Consider the following 19,806-nt stretch of genomic DNA (forward strand, 5'->3'; position numbering starts at 1 on the left):
CTCAATTTAATGATGACAACCTTATTGTGCTTTTCTTTCATGTATCAATATGTAATCACATGTTTTTTGTTGATTGAATGGTAAGAAGAAGTAAATAAGTGAACTCTTGGTTCACTTATTTCTTGAAGGTCTTATTGGAAATGTAAACTTTTGACATTTTGTCTTTTCTTTTACTTCTTTACTTTAATTATTTACTTTGTTCATCTTTGTAACCATTTATCTTCCTTTTATTGCACAAAACAAATAAAACTGGTTTGTATTCTGTACATTCCAACCAAAGTCCAGACTCCATCTTGCAAATGCACACAGAGACTCACAAATACAAAAACAAAGATGCGCACAGAACAATTCACAAATAAATAAAACTCACAAATGCACGCAGAGACTCACAAATACATTACAATGCACACATAAATAAATTACGATTTATCTGGACTCTATATTTTGTAACAGATTATTTTTCCGTTATTGAAAAAGGTGCGTGTTTCTTGTGTTCACACTCTGGACCACGTCTGTTCCTGATAAAACCTAGTTTTTAAAAAGCTTCTTTAGCCTCTATATGGAGTTCAGACACATATTCATTCCATCCTGGCATAAGATTATGTTGTTTAGCCCTTTTTTTGCAAAATGATTTACTCACAAAATAACTTATAAAAGCGAGCCTATGAAGGGATTCATCCTCGTTTCGGATACTTCCATAAGGTGTGTAAACATTTACAATTACAAAAAACATTCTTATTATGTACAACTTGAATTGCTATGCACCAGTCCACCTCTAGCCTAATCACACTGATCAGTGGATCATATTTTTTTACGTAATAAAGAACATGGAAATAATATATTAACAACCAAATGAACAATTTACGTAACTATTTAGAATTAATTATTAAAACATCAACAACCAAACATTTCAGTCAGTCATTAATTAAGTGTTTTTTGTTGTTGTTTATGTCCATGATTTCTTCCCTTATATAAACATCCATCCTTTTCCCATCTGGCCTGCAACGCCGTCTCCTCCAGGTTTTTTTGCCCAGAGCCAGCAGACTGAAAAGAAATGTAAAAATTAACATTAATGTGTCCGTCACGTCAGAACACTCGATATGCGGAATTGTGTAGCGAATACACTCACCAGTTTTGTCTTTATAGCTTGTATGTTTTCCCACCAGCACTGGTTCCAACAATACCAGTAGTCCTCTTCTTTCTGGGAGGAACTAGACTGGGCTCTGGGCTGTGTTCCAGTGGAATGTTCCAGTGGCATGTTCCAGTGGCATGTTCAAGTGGCATGTTTCAGTGGCATGTTTCAGTGGCACGTTCCAGTGGAATGTTCCAGTGGAATGTTCCAGTGGCATGTTCCAGTGGCATGTTCCAGTGGCATGTTTCAGTGGCATGTTTCAGTGGCATGTTCCAGTGGAATGTTCCAGTGGCACGTTCCAGTGGAATGTTCCAGTGGAATGTTCCAGTGGCATGTTCCAGTGGCATGTTCCAGTGGCATGTTCCAGTGGCACGTTCCAGTGGAATGTTCCAGTGGCATGTTCCAGTGGAATGTTCCAGTGGCACGTTCCAGTGGAATGTTCCAGTGGCATGTTCAAGTGGCATGTTCCAGTGGAATGTTCCAGTGGCATGTTCCAGTGGCACGTTCCAGTGGAATGTTCCAGTGGCATGTTCAAGTGGCATGTTTCAGTGGCATGTTTCAGTGTAATGTTCCAGTGGCATGTTCAAGTGGCATGTTTCAGTGGCATGTTCCAGGCGGCGACCCTCTCTTACTACACGGCTCCACACAGGTGACATTGCCCTCTGCTTCCCTGGCGCAACAATTTCCCCGAGCAACGTCAAGGGAGTTGAAAGTCCCAGGCGTAATGTAATGAGACACAAAGCGAGGGATATTCTCGCCCTCCTCATTAAGTCCTTATTTACGCCTTTTTGTGGCCCCCTTATGTTTTAGAAAGCATTGACTGGAGTTCAAAAATAACTTTCTTTGAAGTCTCAATCCAATCTGAGTGTGTAGGATTGAGTCACATCTAAACTTCATCTATTCAGTTTCTCCTTTAAATGAGTCACCTGGTTTTATCTCGAGTCCCTGTGGATTGTTTAAAGTATTCATTTCATTTCATCAGTCTTTGAGACTTAAACAGTGAAACACAAATGTCACCGTATGTAATTCCTACTCTACTGACATTATTTCCATATACATTTAATCAACAACACAATGATCCTGCTTTTGTATCTTATTCAGTCATTTATTCAGCATGATTGTCATGAGTACTGGATTTTATAAAACATAGTAAATGTTGCCACTACATTAATATACTGTAGATATGGCCGACAAGCAACAAAATACTTTTTTTTTTTTAAAAAGAAGAAAAACAAATTTCCAACACTATTCATCGCATATCACGTCGCTCCGCATTCAAATGTAAGAAGAGGAAATCCTCAAATTGAGAGTCTATGTATCTGCTTGATTCACTCACACAGGCTGTCAAAAGACAACGACTACATGAGGCTGGTCTAATTACACAAAACAGTCCTCAAATATTAAGCATAAAAACTTGTACGATTATTATTGACATGTGAAATGTAGTGCTTCCATCGGTGTGTACATGTGTGCAAATAGACAATATGTTGCTGAAACACAAGGTCGGTTTTTAACTAGCAATACACACTGGCTATGATTTTGATATCGCCTGGTTACCTGGTACACTGCACAACAAAAAAAGGAAAATCAGAAACCGTTTGCAGTCTCTTGGAAAACGTTCACCTCCTCACCAAACAATACCAGGTTCTTCAGTTGCTACCGACTTTGTCCGTTGTCAGTTCTGACCCTGAACCTCAAACATCTGGAGCGAAACAAACCGTTGAAGAATTAAAATTCAAGGGTGACCAAATCAAAGCAGTGCATATGAGGGTGGAGGCTGCAGGAGAGAGCGTGGAGGTCACGGCACTGTTCTAACCCTCGCTCTCTTCTTCCCTCTGCTCCCCGTCTGGGGCTCCGGTTTGAGCCGACGTGGTCCGATCCTTCGGGGACGTGCTCAGTGCCAGCTGCATGGCCCAGACGCTCAGAGGCCTCATGTACGCCAGAGAGCGGTAGATGTTCTTCTCACAGTAGGCTTCCGGAGTCTGGAAGGCCATGCCCAGCCTCTCCCACACGGTCCGGTAGCAACCCTCCGCCGTGCGCATGCCCTCCTCCAGCATACCCTGAGAAGAGAAAAAGAGAAAGACGTCACGCAGGTGCGGCTCAACCGGCCGAACCGACAGCGGTCATCAAGTTGCATTTTGTGTCACTAAACAAACCACAATTCAAAATGAATCGTTCAGTGGTTTGGGCTCGTTGGCAGTCTTTACGAGAATCAAGATCAATAGCACCGTTAACATGAAGCATAAGTACAAGTTTACATTTTAGATTAAAACCACAGAACTGCAACAAAACTTGAAAGAATGCAGGCCTCCAAATAATAATAATAACAAAGTAATTAACCCCTTGAATGTGAAGGAGATACTAACACACACACACACACACACACACACACACACACACACACACACACACACACACACACACACACACACACACACACACACACACACACACACACACACACACACACACACACACACACACACACACACACACACACACACACACACACACACACACACACACACACACACACACACACACACACACACACACACACACACACACACACACACACACACACACACACACACACACACACACACACACACACACACACACACACACACACACACACACACACACACACACACACACACACACACACACACACACACACACACACACACACACACACACACACACACACACACACACACACACACACACACACACACACACACACACACACTATATATATATTACCTCATGGATCATAGTGGCTGCCAGTCCGTACACGACTCCAATCCAGACCTCATCCGACTGGACACTGGACCGGTCCGGCACCCCTTCAGGACGCATGCCGTTGACGGCCCCCATCTGGCCTCCGGCGAAGCTCATTACATTCAAGTCAAAGACAGATTTTAGTGCGCTCTGGATTTTTTCTTTTGGAAAAGCCTGGGGAGGGGGAAGAGAGGAAGCGATAATGAGAACACAAAGCATTGATGGACCTACACAAGTTAAGAGAAGCCTCTTCTCTTCAAGCCTCAGCCCAATGACATGAAGTCCCCCCCCCCCCCCCCCCCCCCGCCCTGCTCATCGTTTGAACTCGCCTTGTATTCTCCCTCTCCGAGCCCGGACGCTCTCAGGAACCAGTGGCCAGCGCACTGGTCAGACATCACGCTGTTGGAAAGGTCTCTCCCACTGCTGTCGTAGTTGTAGTACTTGCCTAAACACGGGAAAAAAAAAAAAAAAGGGAAAAGGCGGTTTCACATCTCAAGCAATGTAGCCACAACATGTCGTTGCATCTGGCTATTAATTTGAGCTTTTCGAGAGATTTAACTTACCGTTCCACAGCAGTTTGTCAAAAGCAGCGCTGCCCCTGTCCAAGATGTCCCTGTAGCGTTGGTACGTCTCCTCGTTGTCCGCCAGTCTGGACATTTTACACATCACACACAGGGACGCCAACCACAGCCCACCGCAGTACGCACTGTGGAATACCAAATGCAAGACTCAAATGTAAAAAAACTACATGTATTTAGGAGGTTTTATAAAACCTCATGAGGGATTTCAGTGGGTTGAATTCACATTGGCTTGTAGGTAAATTAAGATTGCTCGCTGCTTTGAATCTATAAGTCTATGTAAACAACATTATTCTTCAAAGGACTTCTGGCGTAGGAATCACCGAACATGACCTAAACAGGAACTCATCGTCACCTCGGCAACGGCCTCTGAATCAACCTCTTGGGTCACGTTTAGAAAAAGCCGGTGTACACGACTCAAATTCCTTCCCCCTGCCGTCTAACTCAGACAAATCTAAGACCTTTTTAAGGATTTGATTTAATTCAATTAAAATAAAAGGGGCTACATTATACCTAATAAAAGGTATTAGGTGTTTACTGTGTGCAAATGGTGTGAAGTTACAGTGTTAAGAGGATGCTTAAGTTCATAAAGCGCCAGTGTTTAGTACCCAAAGGTAACACACACACACACGCACACACACCCAGGGGCGCGAGTCTTCTGTACTGAGATTAATGAATTTTCATCACTCATCTGCATATTTCTGTAAGCGTTTCTCTACCGATGGTGTTTATTTCAGGGCTTCCTCGTGTTTTCATCCTCTCACCTCGGTCCAGTCACCGTCCAACCATCATAGGTCTGGTCTGCATATCCGGAGTTCTCTATCAGCCCGTCTCCATCCAGGTCGAACTTCATCTCTGACTCCATCACCGCCTGCCAGACCAATCAGAGCAAAGGCGGCTGAGAGCAACATAGAATCCGTCAAACTGGTGTTTTGGGTTGCTACTACAGATATAATCGAACAGTCAAATGCAGTACGACACAGGTGATGTCGCTCGGGTATCTACCTGGCAGACGGGCCACATGTCCCGCAGGTACTGACTGTCCTGGGTGAGATGAAAGTCCCTGTAGACCTGCAGGACAAACTTGAGGTTCAGGTCCTTCCAGTCGGCAGTGTCATGGATGAGGTAGGCGTTGACCCTCTGCCACGGCTCGTCGTCTGTCGTGTTCAAAAGAAACTGTTCAACAAGTCTCGGCGCGGGAAGTGAAGTGCACGATTGCAAACGCCGTCTTCCGAGTCTCACCTGGGTCTCCGATGTCGTGAGGCACCACATTTTGGGCCTTGACAGGAGAACACCGCCCACTCATCAGATGGAGCCTCTCTGTCGGGTCCTGCTGGACCACGCTGCCAGCTGAGGAGAGACTCGTGCTGTGAAACCCGGTCGGACCCCTCATCAAAGAGACGCGCTTAGATAATCGATTTTTTTTTTTAAAAACCACGGCGATAAGAGCGCTTCACTCACCAATATCGTACTGCACGCTCAAGGCGAGTTTGGGCCACAGCATGATGAGAGCGAAGGAGGCGTAGAAGTGCACGTCGTACGTGTTGTACATCCTGTACTCCTGACCTGTGGCACAACAGGAGCTTAGGAATGTGGGTCACGAGGCCGCGTCCTGTTTGTACTGCAGCTGAAAGCGTGTCAACTTAGTTTGAGAATTTCTTCCGCCATTGTTCATTGTAACTATGTATCGGTTATTTTGGACACTTTTATGTCAGATGTGTCACATTATGACTCAAATACATCCCAAAGATATTCAGTGTACGATCGCATAAAACGGAGAAACTTCTGAAACGGATTATCTAAATAGCTGCAGATATATTTATTGCCCTTCGGACAAACACCCGCTCCGTCGGCATTTCACCTTCGAGGTAAGCAAAGCGGCCGAACTCCTTGACGACGGCGGGCTGAGCTGGCAGCCCGCCGTCCTCGCTGCGCACGCCGCCGCTGACGTCGGCGTCCTCCGGCAGCTCCGTCCACACCGTCCCTCCGTCCACCACAAAGTACAGCTCGTTGAACAGGGCCGACTTGTACCAGGAGGGGAGAGAGCTGCGACACAAGGCCCGGTGGACAAGCATCAGCGTTCACGGATGGAGAACTGTGGATCGGTATTAAGATGGCATCTCAAAAAGGTCAAGCTACCTGTCCTGCAGTACGGGTCTTTGCCACTCCTCGATGCTCCTCTCCCACTGCCTGTAGTGCGTCAGGGCGTAGTGGCCGAGCGAGGGCGCCGCATCCCCTTTGCTCCCAAAGTAGCGAGCGTATCGCCTGGAAACGGAGACGACAACAAGCGGATGTTAGCGGCACGAAGGGACACGTGCGCGTGCATCAACCGAGACAAAAAAGCAGAACACGTTGTATTTTGATTCAACAGGTTTTCCCTTTTCTTCGTACGTCTGCCTCCCAGTGCTTCACAATGAGGTCGGAGGTGTGGCCGGTTCAGTTGGGCCTGTGGCTTTCAAATCAGACGTTGAAAGTATGCATTCGTTTGGGCGTCACTGTAAATGACTCATTGAAGAAAAGGATTTGCGCTGCGTGAAAAATGCAAAGAACAGCCGGGAGCTTTGTTTACGCTCGACGTGTTTACATTCCTGTGTGCTTGACGTACCGGATGTGTTCCCTCTCCCGAGAGCCGAAGGTGATCGTCGGCATGTCCCAGGCCAGGCAGAACTCCAGGCTGCTCCGGCTCTGAGCCGGCACCGAGCAGCCCGCAGCCAGCGCCGCTGCCACCTTCTCTCCCTTTGGCGTCGGCGGGCTGGATCCTGCAGGGGGGTGGGGGGGGGGGGGGGGTGGGGGGGGGGGGGGGGGTGTTGAGAGCGTGGACATATGGGGCATCTTTTCTCAAACGATAAGAAAAGTTCAAAGTTTTGAGTGGCTGCACCAAATATTACCACGCGTTTTGTTATATCTGTGTTTAATGCTCAAGTGATGTTTTATTATTGTGGGTGTTTTTTTTAATTTATGTACAGTTTCTTTCATTTGACTTTTTTCCACTTTTTCCGTCTCCTCGCTCCACAGTTTTTAAAACACGTGAATCGAGCTGCATTGATTGGCAACGGCGTAGCTGGTTGAGGAGGAGAAGATTGATTAAGGTGGAGCATTGACCCGGAGTAGGTTGGGGTCAGGGCTTCGTAACGCCTCAGCACTGACCTGTAGGAGAGTCCAGCCGTCCGTCAGTGATGAGGTCACTCCACAGGCCGCTGCAGGTTCCCTTTGGACTGAACGCCGTCTGGTGACTGACCTCCCTGTCAGGCTGTTAAAAACACACATGCACGCTCCTGGTAAATCTAAAACCTCACGCTCACTAACACCTCGGATTTCACAACCAGTCGGATTGTTACAAATCCACTATTGTGGCAAATCCTGTTAATTCCTTTTGGGGATTGATTGAAAAAAAAAAAAAATTAAAATTTTTTTAAAAAAAACCTTGAAGCTGCTAAAAAAACCAAACCTGTTCTCGGGCCGCGATGCACAGAGTGTAAGGGTTCACTGCAGGGCAGTGATGGAGCAGCACGCCGGACACCGCCTCCCCCTCCTTCTCCAGGTGGAATGGTTCATTCCAGTGGCCCCCGCACTTGTCGTCCTTGTGGCCCGACCCGTTCACCATCGTGAACATGATGGAGACGTCCAGAGCGAAGTCGTTGTTGTTCTCGACGTCCCACACAAATACGGCCACAGGTAGACTCGAGTCCTGAGGAAAAGGAGAGAAAACACGGAGGAATCACTTTTCTGGAAGCAACTTCTCAACATACACCGTTCAATTCAGTTTATTTTGTATAGCCCCAAATCACAAATCACAAATTTGCCTCAGAGGGCTTTGCAATCTGTACACATACGACATCCCTGACCTTTGACCTCACATCGGAGCAGGAAAAACTCCCCCCCCTCCCACAAAAAACCTTTCAAGGGGGGGGGGGGAGAGAGACAAATGACTACCGGTAATTCAGCTGCGACTTGCAACTGCAAAAAATTTAATTAAATGTATTATCTTTCTGTAATTGGAGAGGGGAGGGGCATATAACAAGCTGTTATGTGCAGGAGGTGAAACATCAAATATGATCCGGGGGTTTCCACATTGACAAGCTTGTGTGCTCGTTAGCGGCTTCCTATTTCATTGCTTGGGCAAATTAAAAAAGGGCTCAGTTACCTGGTAGTCGTGCGGGATGACGGGGGAAACCTGTCTGCAGGTTAACGTGACCTTCTGTCCCGGCAGCTCGTAGACGGTCCAGGCGCGGGGGTACAAGGCGTGATAGAAGGCGTACTCTCCGCAGTAGCCCCAGTTCCAGCCTTGTAGTGTGGGAGGACGCTCGACGGACAACACCTGCTGGTAAACCGTTTGACCCCCGCGACGCAAACACACTGTGAACTGAGGAAAGAAAAGGGGGTGTGAATACAGTGGTTTTGTTTGGGTAGGTTAAGGGATTCTTTTGGGGTATACATTATTTTTAGTGCACTGGCCCTTTATTGAAACTGCCTCATCTTCCTACATGTCCCAGAATGCCCTCTGACAACCCCATTGGTTAAATGTCTAAATCTGATAGTAGCGTCCAGCTACTAGTTATATGTTCAGGTCCATATGTAATATGTAAATAATCTGTTACTTCCGTCTCCTCCCCACCAATCATGGATAAATATTGCATAAATAATTGCGTTAAACTTGTGGCTGCTTCGGAAATATGCATATAGGCATAAAAGAACAAAATAGATCCATACATGTAGATTAACTGTTTCCATTATCTTGATCTACAGGAACAGGCTCGATAAAGGACCAGCCCAATGCAATGAGACGAGCCCCAAAGAAGTCTCGAGATATGCGACTCCATGTAAACCTCGTCTTAAAAAGGATGAAGGAGAGATTGTTGGACTTTGTTTGCAGAGATAAAAAATGTTTTTTTAAAAAAGGACCTAAAATAAATAAATATCCTTTCTTTGTGATGTGGTATGCTTTCCCACCAGCCTCCGTCTATTTGAGGTCATACGTACCTGGTTTGCGGTGACGGTTTTATAGTGGTACATCCCAGGGTTGAGTTGCCATCTGCAGAACTCCCCCCTCCAACCTCTCGTGATGGTACCTCCTCCAATGCCGCCGAGTGGAGCGCCTGCAAATTAGACTCAACTGGCGTCAACTTGGATTCAGTTCCTTTTCAATTAATTCTAAGACCTTGAACGGTCAAATTAAAAATAGTTTGTATCCAATATTGGGGAGAATCAGAGCCTTCAGCACTCGGGGGTGTAGACGGACGCTCGGGGCACCAACCATCCATAAGGGTGGGATATGGAGTACCCAAATGAGGGTCATCACTATATGATAGTATTGATCAACAATACAATATTTGCTGAAATCACAAAGCCTGTTTGTATTCAGTTCAGCAGGCTGCAAACTATTTGAGATAATATTATATGCCTATATGTATCATCAGCAACTAAAATTATAATTATATTACTTAGCGCTACCAGACATTTAAATGAAAAACAGTATATTATTTTTAATCAAAATGAAACTAGACCTCCTGCTCGACATTAGACCTGTTTGAATGTTTCCGCAGGACGTACACTTGGACATAAATGCATCTTAAAAGGTGGCGTTTTCACCTCCATGAGATCCTGAACTCACCGTATATTTGACGTAACGGTTGGGCCCGAAACATATCGATGAATGGCGCTTTCTTTTCCACCTGGGTCTTCTTGTACCACCATTTTAGATACCTAGACGAACACACACACACACACACACACACACACACACACACAGTATCAAGTACACAGATTACCGTACAAATACGAAGTGGTGGAAGGGTTAAAGTGAAAGGCTGAAAACCAGCAAATATTTATAGTCAGTTATAACATAGTTTAGCATGACATGCACCCAGTCATGTGTTAAAGGGTTATGAATATGCTCTTAACAAATGAGTTAACAATTAACCACCACAAGCATATGTGCAATTGATTAACAACACTTTTTCTCTACCTGAAGAAGAAACACACACACACACACAGTCAAAGTGGCCGCTCTACTACATGTTGGCAGTGGGAGTATACGTGCAACACGTGTGCAGGAATGTGTGTGTCTGGTTGCAGCTCTGGCCATCACACCGGGGTTGTGGTGTAAAATATTAATGAGGCCGTGTTACAAAAGGTTTCTAATGAGGCTCAGAAGAGCGCCGTTAACGCGAGTCATCAATCCGGACGTGGTCGGCTTCCTATATAATGTAGAGCGCTGCTGAAGGGTTGAGACGTTGTATTGTAGTCTTTTTTTTTCCTTTTTCTAGTATTACGGTAATCCCACGTTGCAAAACCTCTCGCTCCAACGATGAAGAGCTGAAGGTGCGTCTCTAATAGTATAATCTGCAAAACCTCCTCACGCATAACAACTACACACAATCTGTGCAATGATTGACACATATCGCCGTGGAGATTAACTGACCGAGACACACCTCGAGTGAGAAACGGGAAACGCCTTTGTTGGCTATTTTTCTTCCTTTTGCTTCAGCCTAAAACGAGTGTGTTTCTAGTTTTACAGCGACATTGCAACAGATTTCTGAAAGTGAAGAACAATTATTTCTGGGAACGTGTTGGATCTCAGCTGAGCACTAAGTCGTGTAGAAATACTGTAACTGGAGGCGGGTGACACTTCAGCTGCAGAGATTTAAGCTCTACGGGCAGACATATGAATGATGGGCCTCCTCCGCCCCATTGCCATCATTGCTGCAGACGTTTTGGGTCTTGGGGGAGTAAACCAGCTGCACCTTGAAGTTGACCTTGAACCAGAGCTTGTATATATCTTCAAATAAATGTCCCCCACTCGCTCATCTCCTCAGGACAGACAGATGGATAGAAGTCTCTTAAGATGGCGACGTCATTCTGATCCAACTGAACATTTAAAGACAACACATTGTGAGCCGTCACATGCGTTTTGCTGGTCAAGAAACACCCGGAACCATCTTATCATCTGCACGTGGAGAGACCAAACAAAATGGCAGACCATGTTGCCTTTCACCCCGTTAGTCGGGTTGTTTAAGGAGCTCATATCGGTACGCAGAGACCAGCAACTCACTTATTCCTTGAGCCATTGAGAGAGTTTCTAACTGCATTGCTCTGAAGAAAGTAACTGGTTCAATACTGGGTTGCTGAAATGAAACTTTGTGGACAATTAATTTTTTTAATATTATCGGAGTGCCTTGAAAGTTCAACATGATTGTGGCATTCTCAACCAGGACTGCGCTCCACAGCTGCTCCCTGTTGTGGGTTGAGACATATGTTGAGACTTGACAGCTCCCACTGTTCTAAGCCGTGGATAAACATCCACATAATGGGTTAACATTGTACGGCATACTGTGTGTAAACTGAACAGATTGTGTCAATAATGGTGATAATTTCTTAGGTGTGGCTGTAATCATCATCATAGAAAACTAGGTGTGGACGTACAGACCTGTTGAATGTCTTTTAACAGTAAATAAGTCATACTCCCTTCTCATTTAACTAATCAGTGTCTCGGCTGTTTGGAAAGAAGAAAAAAAAAATCTGAATTTGAACGTCGCTGTAAATTACTCTCCAAGTGAAATATAAAAATAAATCAGAGTATTTCACCTGTGCTCAGTCTAGTGCGTGTTAAAACAGAGCGCATGCGCAGTGTGTTGTGCCGAGGGGATGGCTCACCTGATTCCGAGCCCGATGTGCTCCAAGACATTGGACAGCGAGACATCTTTCGCTTGAAAGGGCTTTCTCTTCTCCTTGAACTCGTGCGCCAGACAGATCCGCCAACCCTCCTCGGGCACCCCATAACCCGTTTCATTGGAGACGTACCGACTCATGAGGTCCGCGGAGGATTTCTCGCCCCACTCTGTGTTCATTTTAGCAGGACACCCAACGGGGGAGCTTTAAAGTGCGTATGAATGGATGGAGGGGGGGCAAGGACACCCTTTGTGAACGCAAACAGGGAGTTGTCCCCAGCTCGTGTCAACAGAGTGAGTTTATCGCGCATTCAATGTGGAGGTTACTGCATGCGAAATCTAGAAGTGGATTCAAAGAGGCATTCCTTTGAGGTAAACCGGTTCTCAATTGAGGAGCACTCAATACCTGCCGCTGAATAATTTCTCCTTCGGGTGGGAGGTCCCAGTGCCATCAGAACATTATTAATATCCACGAGAGAATTTAGCCTCCGCAGCTCAAGACGTTCGTTATCACCATGGGTTTTTTCCAAGAGATTGCGGACCCCCGTGCCCTCTTCGCATGGAGTCCGGATGGGTGACAGCAGCAGACCAACAGGACGGATTGGGGATGCTGATCTCGTTCAGGACACCTACAGTGAGATCAGAGACGATCACACGAGATTTGGTTAGAAAGCAGTGATCACAATTACCTGCTGTAGTTACATGCAGGACGGCACGCTGCAAAGCCGCATGCTGATAACAGGAGGTTACGTTGTCATTAATCACGTAACGTAACACCTCACGAGCCAACTCGCCATTAACAGCAGGAAAGAAAAGTTGAATTATGTTTGTTTGAATACCAGAGCGGCCGCGTCATCCCACTGCGGCTCCAGACGAGATCTGTTAGGACCCTGTAGCTTCAGCTAACGAGGCGCAGTCGGTGCAAATCGTTTACATTTGTCGGTGTTAGACAATATATTTTTGCCCTCAGCGTTGACTTTCAGATAACAATATCGCTCAGGCTGCTTTCGCAACCCGCCTCCTTTTGCAATATTGGCAGATCCCAACTTAAAAAAACCCTACTGAGCCCTATATTGGACAAAAGAAATCAAAGAATGGCAAATTGTTGCTGGAGTTCGATGAAGTCCAAATCAGTAAACAGCCTGACAGATATTACCCAGGGGTTTAACTAACAATTGAGAGTTAAACCGCTGGTAAGGCTGTACCATTCTGATCATGAAAGGGGGGGCAGCATTCACCCCTACTTATTAATCTGGCTTTCAATTGACATTTATTGGCACTTTCTTTTAAAATTACAATGTATAGTATTGTTATACAACGATTTATGTAGATTGCGAGGTATTAAAGCACAAGTACAAATATTATGTTTACATATTAAGCGTACGCCTCCCTCCTAGTTACCATAGCAACATCCCACCTCTCGTCTGCTGTGCCACGGGAAGTCTTCTAGATGGACGACCAAAAACTATTACTGAGATTCTACATTGCCCTATTCTTATCCTTTTAGAAATGTGTTAACGATTTATATATAGCTATGATGTTAAACACGTCCTATTCTAAAATATAATGTATTTTTTTCTGATACTTTTTGTCAAGTTCTAGGAGTTTTACTTTTCCTTGGTTTATGATTGGTCGTAAAGCACTGGATATTTATTTGTTTACTGTAGCTGGCTGGAATGCTAGCTGACCAGATACGCGATGCCTAGTTCTTCTGGAAAGAAAGTTAAATTGTTAATCGTTTTATTTAAGAAGTCAATTTAGGTGCCCTCCAACAACTGTCTTTCCGCAGTAACGTTTGAAGCCAAGGTATGCATTTAAATGACCCTAGAAGCAGCAGCCATTAGCTAGCAAGCAAGACCCAACAAGTTAACTTCAGTCTGACCAGCTTGTTGTGGTACTTGGATACAAAACTAACTTAATTATTTTCTCACTCGTAGACCAAAGCAAAGTGTTATCGGATCCGAAGGCATTTTATTCGCCATCATAGTGACTTGATGTTTCATTTCGGTAAGGTGAGTGTTAACTGTGTGTAACGTTACAGATGATCGAGGTGGTGGCCTCCATGGCCCGGGGCCCCGTCTTCCTCGCCGGGGAGCTCATGGAGTGTCTCATAACGTTCACCAACCCGATGTCCCACCTGTCCACCTCGGCCAGCTGGTAGGATTGACCTCCTTTCACCCCTGTATTCATCATAGACCTGAACATGGTCATAAAGATGCCACCCTCCTTCTGTCTGTTGAGATTCATCCAAATCAACAAAGAGTACAGAATCATATATAAAATGTTATGTAGATCGAAGCCTTATGTGCACTAACAATGACTGGTACCCCACCCAAGGGCAGATAAAATAGTATTCATGAGAAACAACATTTATGTTTTTCTCTGATCTTGGTATTTACGGGCAAGCTGATGAGAGTTTGCACTGTTTTTTTGGTGCGTAAACAACAGTACACATGGGTAGATAAAAAGTAGGAACATTCTTACAATATAAATGTTTGAAATGCATCTGTTTATGTGGACAATTGTTCATCGCATGAAGAATTTGTGCAATGTGAACATGTGGGTTAATGTTGATGTGACATGCTGTGTCCAGAGATCTGTAAGTCATTCTTTTTACTGTCTACGGACTTGTAACCCCATATGGACTGGGACCATGTGATGCAGGACACTCAAATCAAAACATTTCACCAGTCACTCTGTAAATGCTCTTGTGTAACTTGTGTCTGTGTTCTGGCTGTGTCCCAGTGAGATGCTGGCATGGGCCAGTGCCCAGATCCACTGCCAATTTCATGCCAGTGAGAGCCGAGTGGCCCTGCCGGCCCAAGGCAACAAGCAGGATGTCCAGGCTGAGAGCAACACAGTGCTCATTCCAAGCAGAGGTTAGTGGGGGAGGACAATATGAGCAGAAAACAAAATCACTATCAAGCATATACAAACATGCATTGAGTGTAATGTTTAAGATAAACAAAGATTTAAAAGGCTCTGGATATTATTATTATTATTTTAATAGCCTTATTGCCTCATGTGTAAAATGCTTGAAATTGTTTCAACACTCATTCCTTTCTTTTCCAGGAGAGCGAGGTCAGTGTGTTCTGGACACACCACCTAAGATATTATTCTGTGACCTGCGCCTGGACCCTGGGGAAAGCAAAACCTGTATGTGTGAACATATGTGAAAAACATATAAATATAAATATAAACAAGTGAAATCCACTCGCTTAACTACAAAATAAGCCTACTTTGAAAAAAAAGAAGAAATTAAAACCGTAGTGATTGCTGGTCTAAATGACAACCATTTTACATTATAGAGATAGAGACGTCATATCCAGTATTTTTAACATTTATAAATGAACATATTTGTTTCTGTGTGTGATTTTAAACGGTGTGACATGCGTATTCACTCTCCCACAGATTTGTACAGCGAGATCGTACCCATAGATGGTCCTCCTAGTTTCCGTGGTCAGGCGGTGAAGTACGTCTACAAACTGACCATCGGCTGCCAGAGAGTCAACTCTCCGATCAAACTACTCAGAGTTCCCTTCAGAGTGCTGGTTCTGCAAGGTGAGATACATTTGGACTACTTTTAATTTCAGTTCCTTGTTTTATGTACTGCAAAGATTCCACTTCCACTTACGTCTACTTAATATATGAAGAACAGAATGAGGAAAACTACAGCAACAACCAGCAGAATGCTGATTAAAACGTGCTGTGAATATTATGCTTTCTTTTACACCCTGAAGCCACTAACTCGCTAGTAGGTTTAGGTTAGTGGAAGGGAGCAGTTTATTTAGCCATTTATGATTCTCTTTGGTCTGTAGAAATAAAAACAGTGCAATGCCCCGCCTACAAATGGAGTTGCAGAAATGTTGCATATTGACATGTTCCCGTCCGTCCTGTAGGCATGCCGGAGCCTCCCTTCCCCCAGGACGAGGAGGTCTCCCCCTCCAACCCGTTCCTGGAGGAAGAGGAAGCGAGCCGCAGAGACGCTCGGCCTTTAGAGAGAGCGTTGGACATGCTGATGGTCACGACCTCGAGACGCTGCCCCCGTGAGTCACTGCTCTGCTCTCTGTTACACTTTAAAGCGCTGTGTTATATAACTTAACCCGAAGCATGATTCACCTTTTCACTGTTTAAGATAGGAATTTATATTTTATTTTCTGGATGTCACATCACTGGAAAAAAGGTTGAGAACCACTGGTTTTAGTGAATTATCTGGACCTCTAAATAATAGTTATTCTACTTTTAATCTTCTTTTCTGAATTGTTTTTATTTGGATGGCCACATTTGACTTGCTTGCTCCCTTTGTCTTGTCCAGACATGTTTAATATCACCAATGTGCGCGGGAAAGTGGCCAAGTTCTGCATCTTCAAGACCGTTTACAGACTCGGGGAGGACATCGTCGGCACGTTCAACTTTTCAGAGGGAGACATTCCCTGCCTGCAGGTTTGTTTTCTGCCCCCCCCCCCTCTGTTTTTTTGTCCCATTTTAGTTTTTCAAACTTTAACTATATTTGCGTATATGTTTTCCAGTATTCTGTGAGCCTTCAGAATGAGGAGGAGATCCAGCAGCACTACCAGCGGCGCCCCGGACAGGTCATCAGTGTGACTGGACACGGGCGACACATGGAGTCCTGCCTCCACACCGCCTCCAGCCACTTCTCTCTCCCTATCCCCCTCAACGTCACGCCGGGTTTCAGCACTGACATCGGTCAGTCATCAGTAGAGACATATCAAATGTCATGTTTCAGACGTCACTTGTTTTTTTGTCTTTGAGCATTCCAAAATGACATCGATTGGCCTGTTGGGGCAGAAGATCTTTATGTACTTTTTGGTCAAACATGAAATCTCAGACTCTAATACAATGACTTGTAGATCAGTGCCATCCACACCGGACATCGTGATAACAGTTTATTTTTGGTTGTGGAGCTTTCATTAATAGTGTCATGAGTTCCATGAGCCTTCGATATACTTAATGTTAAAATAAATCATTCACACATCAAATATGGAGCATTTTACACATAGTACCTTCAAAAAAATGTAACAGTTTGTTTTAAGGCCCATATTAATGCCGTAACTGTGCTTGTACAGTGATGCTGAGGTGGCGCCTTCACTTTGAGTTCGTCACCGCCCGGGAGCCTATGGAACCGCCCACCGTTCTGCAGAACCAATCGGAGGTTACAGTTTGGGCAGGGGCGGAGCATGTCGACGTGGACACCTTCAGCTGGGATCTGCCTATCAAAGTCCTGCCCACCAACCCGGCCTTGGCATCCTACATGTCCCACTTTTCAGGGACCAACAGCATTCATATCTGACTGTTTTGTGTGTGTGTGTGTGTGTGTGTGCGTGTGTGTGTGTGTGTGTGCGTGCGTGTATGCGCGCTCTTTCCAGATGAAATCAGAGGTATACATTTAAGTAACAAGGGATTATTTCAGTTGTTTCTATTGTATATGCAGTACTAGTGATGGATTCCATATGTATATTATGCAATTTATGTTTTGCCTTTTACCATATGCATCTTAACTTCAAATACATCTTTATTTTTGGACCTCACGATGTGCAACTATCTCCGTGGTTTCTTTTATTTATTTCATTTTTGATTCTTTTACTCGCTCTCTCATTTTGTGGGGAAAAATGTTTCTCATTCAAAATGTTTTTATTGTTAACATTTGTTTTTCTTCTCTCAGCTTGAGCAAAAGGCTTTATTAAGATGTAAATACTACACTATTAAAACTGTGATTTAAATGTGAGGAATTTGATTATTACTTCACAAAATGCAACATTGTTTCTCTTTGTAAACAAGATTTTTATTTTAAGCGTAAATTGGTTACAACAGAGAACAGGTCAAATCCAACAAGAAGTGAAATGTATATATATATATATTTATATATAATATATTTTTATATTTATTTATATATATATATATATATTTAAAATTAGTAATTATTGGATTAATTAAGGAATTGGACAGCCTATTGTAATAACTAATTTATAACAAATACTCAAAAAAGAGTGACGTCTAAACATTTTTGAATGTATAACTGCTGCATCATTTGTTGGGCTCAGTGTTAGAAATATTCTCTGCTGGATTGTACTTAAATATATTTTCACAGACACACTTCACTCACATTTCCTTCATTGATAACACAATTCAAAAAGTACAGCTGCTATTAAAGTTGTATATCAGTACAGTATGTATATAAAATGGTTACTGGTATTTAACTATCGTGAGTAATGGTTTCACAGGCAAGTTGATTGAGCAGATAGTTGCTGGCCTGAGAGGTTCTCTACCCCATGAGGTGTTGCTGCAGCTTAAGCGACCCGTGGCCGGGGTCCCTGATGTCCTCACCAGGGTAGCAGGGCAAGCGGGGGTCTGCGGTCTGGACCAGGGACACTTTGCAAATCAGTGACTCCACCCGCACCTCGCACCACGCAGGGAAATCCACCGGCCGATGCACCCTGGACAGTAATCAAGGCAAAGGAGATGATTCTATGCACTTTTTAAAAGTACTCTTTCAAAAAAAAAGTCTTAAAGAAAACCCTTTCCCTTATTTCATACTTTATTCTTTGCAATGTGGACTTTAAACTCATAACACCGTTCCTAAAAGTCAACAGAAGTTAAGGAGTTGATCTTCCAAAATAGTCAAGAAAAAGGTCTGAATAGAACCATATGAAATTAATGTTCTTGAGCCCTTATTGCAAGTGGTGGAAAGTAACTAAGTTAATTTGCTTGGTACTCCATTTTATACTTTATTATTCTCAACTACACATCAGAGAGAATATAGTAGTTTTTACTCCACTCCAGAATATGAAGCATAAGGTCAACTTATAAAACATATAGAAAAATCCGATTATAAAACATGATATTTAATTTATCCTCTAACTTCTCAAGTATACAAAATAATACCACTGAGCCTCGGCCAGCGACAACAATAAAATGCTGTTTCCATCAGAAGTAATACGACGATAATATAATGAAACACTCTGAAAAGGAACATTCTGCATCGTGGCTGCTTTTACATCTCAGGTACCACACAGGTTGTTTGTGTACTCACGTCTCGCAGCAACCAACGCCGACGGGGTGCAGGCAGGTGCACTGCATACAAGCGTCCATCCAGGTTTCACCCAGCGAGTACTGCCTCCCCTCGAACACACACAGCGCTGGAACACATTGGCAGCAGTCAAAGAATGAAGATCCGTGTTTCATTCCTAAAGTCCCGATAACAGTTAGGAGCATGGGATCTTACCTCTGGAGTCAAAGTGGCACAACATGGGTGCAGCGGACCCACCACTGGTACACAGAAGAAACCCTGCAGCTGCAAGCATCCAGTTAACCCCGGCGAGCTCCATCTTCATCTGGTCTGGTCAGATTGTAGTTCCCCTTCTCCCTTTACACCCTTATTTATACATCCTGGGGTTTTACGACCACGGCGTGGAGGTGTGGTCAGCAACGTCATGTGGCCCACAGGCCTGGCTGAAGAAGGTGTCAGAGGTGCCATCCGTCCGGGGAATCGGGGAGGTGGTGGTTTGTTTGGAGGAGGTGAAGATCTCGGCGCGGTTTTGGCACTCCGGAGATCACCTTGCCGCGCTTCAGCGGGCATGAACCTCTGAAGTGATAGAAACAATGACACATCCATGTGGTGACTAAG

The 19,806-nt window shown here is 44.4% G+C and overlaps 3 protein-coding genes across 5 annotated transcripts; 1 reads left to right on the plus strand and 2 right to left on the minus strand.

The window, feature by feature from the left end:
- Positions 1–2,219: 2,219 nt before the first annotated feature.
- Positions 2,220–13,335, minus strand: gba2 (glucosidase, beta (bile acid) 2). 2 transcript variants are annotated; one of them, XM_034557058.1, is made up of 18 exons: positions 13,001–13,335; positions 12,568–12,790; positions 10,106–10,197; positions 9,475–9,590; positions 8,639–8,857; positions 7,943–8,182; positions 7,642–7,744; positions 7,100–7,253; positions 6,634–6,759; positions 6,356–6,540; positions 5,956–6,060; positions 5,737–5,844; positions 5,500–5,651; positions 5,259–5,365; positions 4,480–4,622; positions 4,246–4,361; positions 3,899–4,090; positions 2,220–3,192 (listed from the first exon to the last, which is right to left on the minus strand). In XM_034557058.1, exons 3-18 carry the CDS (start codon positions 10,137–10,139, stop codon positions 2,944–2,946), a joined length of 2,349 nt encoding a protein of 782 aa, XP_034412949.1. In that variant the 5' UTR covers positions 10,140–10,197; positions 12,568–12,790; positions 13,001–13,335; the 3' UTR covers positions 2,220–2,943. The 2 variants fall into 2 exon arrangements, with proteins under 2 accessions (XP_034412949.1, XP_034412948.1); XM_034557057.1 differs by having other exon boundaries at positions 2,221–3,192; positions 12,148–12,790.
- Positions 12,384–17,907, plus strand: rgp1 (GP1 homolog, RAB6A GEF complex partner 1). 2 transcript variants are annotated; one of them, XM_034557059.1, is made up of 9 exons: positions 12,384–12,533; positions 14,203–14,318; positions 14,907–15,040; positions 15,234–15,317; positions 15,573–15,722; positions 16,061–16,207; positions 16,477–16,604; positions 16,691–16,868; positions 17,249–17,907. In XM_034557059.1, the coding sequence occupies exons 1-9, from the start codon at positions 12,384–12,386 to the stop codon at positions 17,470–17,472; spliced, it is 1,311 nt and encodes a 436-aa protein (XP_034412950.1). In that variant the 3' UTR covers positions 17,473–17,907. The 2 variants fall into 2 exon arrangements, with proteins under 2 accessions (XP_034412950.1, XP_034412951.1); XM_034557060.1 differs by lacking the exon at positions 12,384–12,533 and adding an exon at positions 13,588–13,967.
- A 237-nt stretch (positions 17,908–18,144) lies between these two features.
- On the minus strand, positions 18,145–19,593 carry msmp (microseminoprotein, prostate associated). The gene is made up of 3 exons (XM_034557540.1): positions 19,405–19,593; positions 19,213–19,318; positions 18,145–18,616 (listed from the first exon to the last, which is right to left on the minus strand). The coding sequence occupies exons 1-3, from the start codon at positions 19,511–19,513 to the stop codon at positions 18,445–18,447; spliced, it is 387 nt and encodes a 128-aa protein (XP_034413431.1). The 5' UTR covers positions 19,514–19,593; the 3' UTR covers positions 18,145–18,444.
- Between the last annotated feature and the right edge of the window lie 213 nt (positions 19,594–19,806).

This window comes from Cyclopterus lumpus, chromosome 18, assembly GCF_009769545.1.
Source record: "Cyclopterus lumpus isolate fCycLum1 chromosome 18, fCycLum1.pri, whole genome shotgun sequence".
In the NCBI taxonomy this organism is placed as follows: domain Eukaryota; kingdom Metazoa; phylum Chordata; class Actinopteri; order Perciformes; family Cyclopteridae; genus Cyclopterus; species Cyclopterus lumpus.

Bases quoted from the DNA above. Each gene is read 5' to 3' on its own strand.
- gba2 (XM_034557057.1), bottom strand. From the start codon at position 12,341: ATGAACACAGAGTGGGGCGAGAAATCCTCCGCGGACCTCATGAGTCGG. The intron at 7,254-7,641 runs GTCAGTGCTGAG...ACCCCCCTGCAG, and splicing joins ACGGCTGGACTCTCCTACAG to GATCCAGCCCGCCGACGCCA. The intron at 5,366-5,499 runs GTAGATACCCGA...TTGGTCTGGCAG, and splicing joins ACATGTGGCCCGTCTGCCAG to GCGGTGATGGAGTCAGAGAT.
- rgp1 (XM_034557059.1), top strand. From the start codon at position 12,384: ATGGATGGAGGGGGGGCAAGGACACCCTTTGTGAACGCAAACAGGGAG. The intron at 15,041-15,233 runs GTTAGTGGGGGA...TTTCTTTTCCAG, and splicing joins AGTGCTCATTCCAAGCAGAG to GAGAGCGAGGTCAGTGTGTT. The intron at 16,605-16,690 runs GTTTGTTTTCTG...TATGTTTTCCAG, and splicing joins GAGACATTCCCTGCCTGCAG to TATTCTGTGAGCCTTCAGAA.
- msmp (XM_034557540.1), bottom strand. From the start codon at position 19,513: ATGAAGATGGAGCTCGCCGGGGTTAACTGGATGCTTGCAGCTGCAGGG. The intron at 19,319-19,404 runs GTAAGATCCCAT...AATGTGTTCCAG, and splicing joins GTGCCACTTTGACTCCAGAG to CGCTGTGTGTGTTCGAGGGG. The intron at 18,617-19,212 runs GTGAGTACACAA...ATTACTGTCCAG, and splicing joins GGCGTTGGTTGCTGCGAGAC to GGTGCATCGGCCGGTGGATT.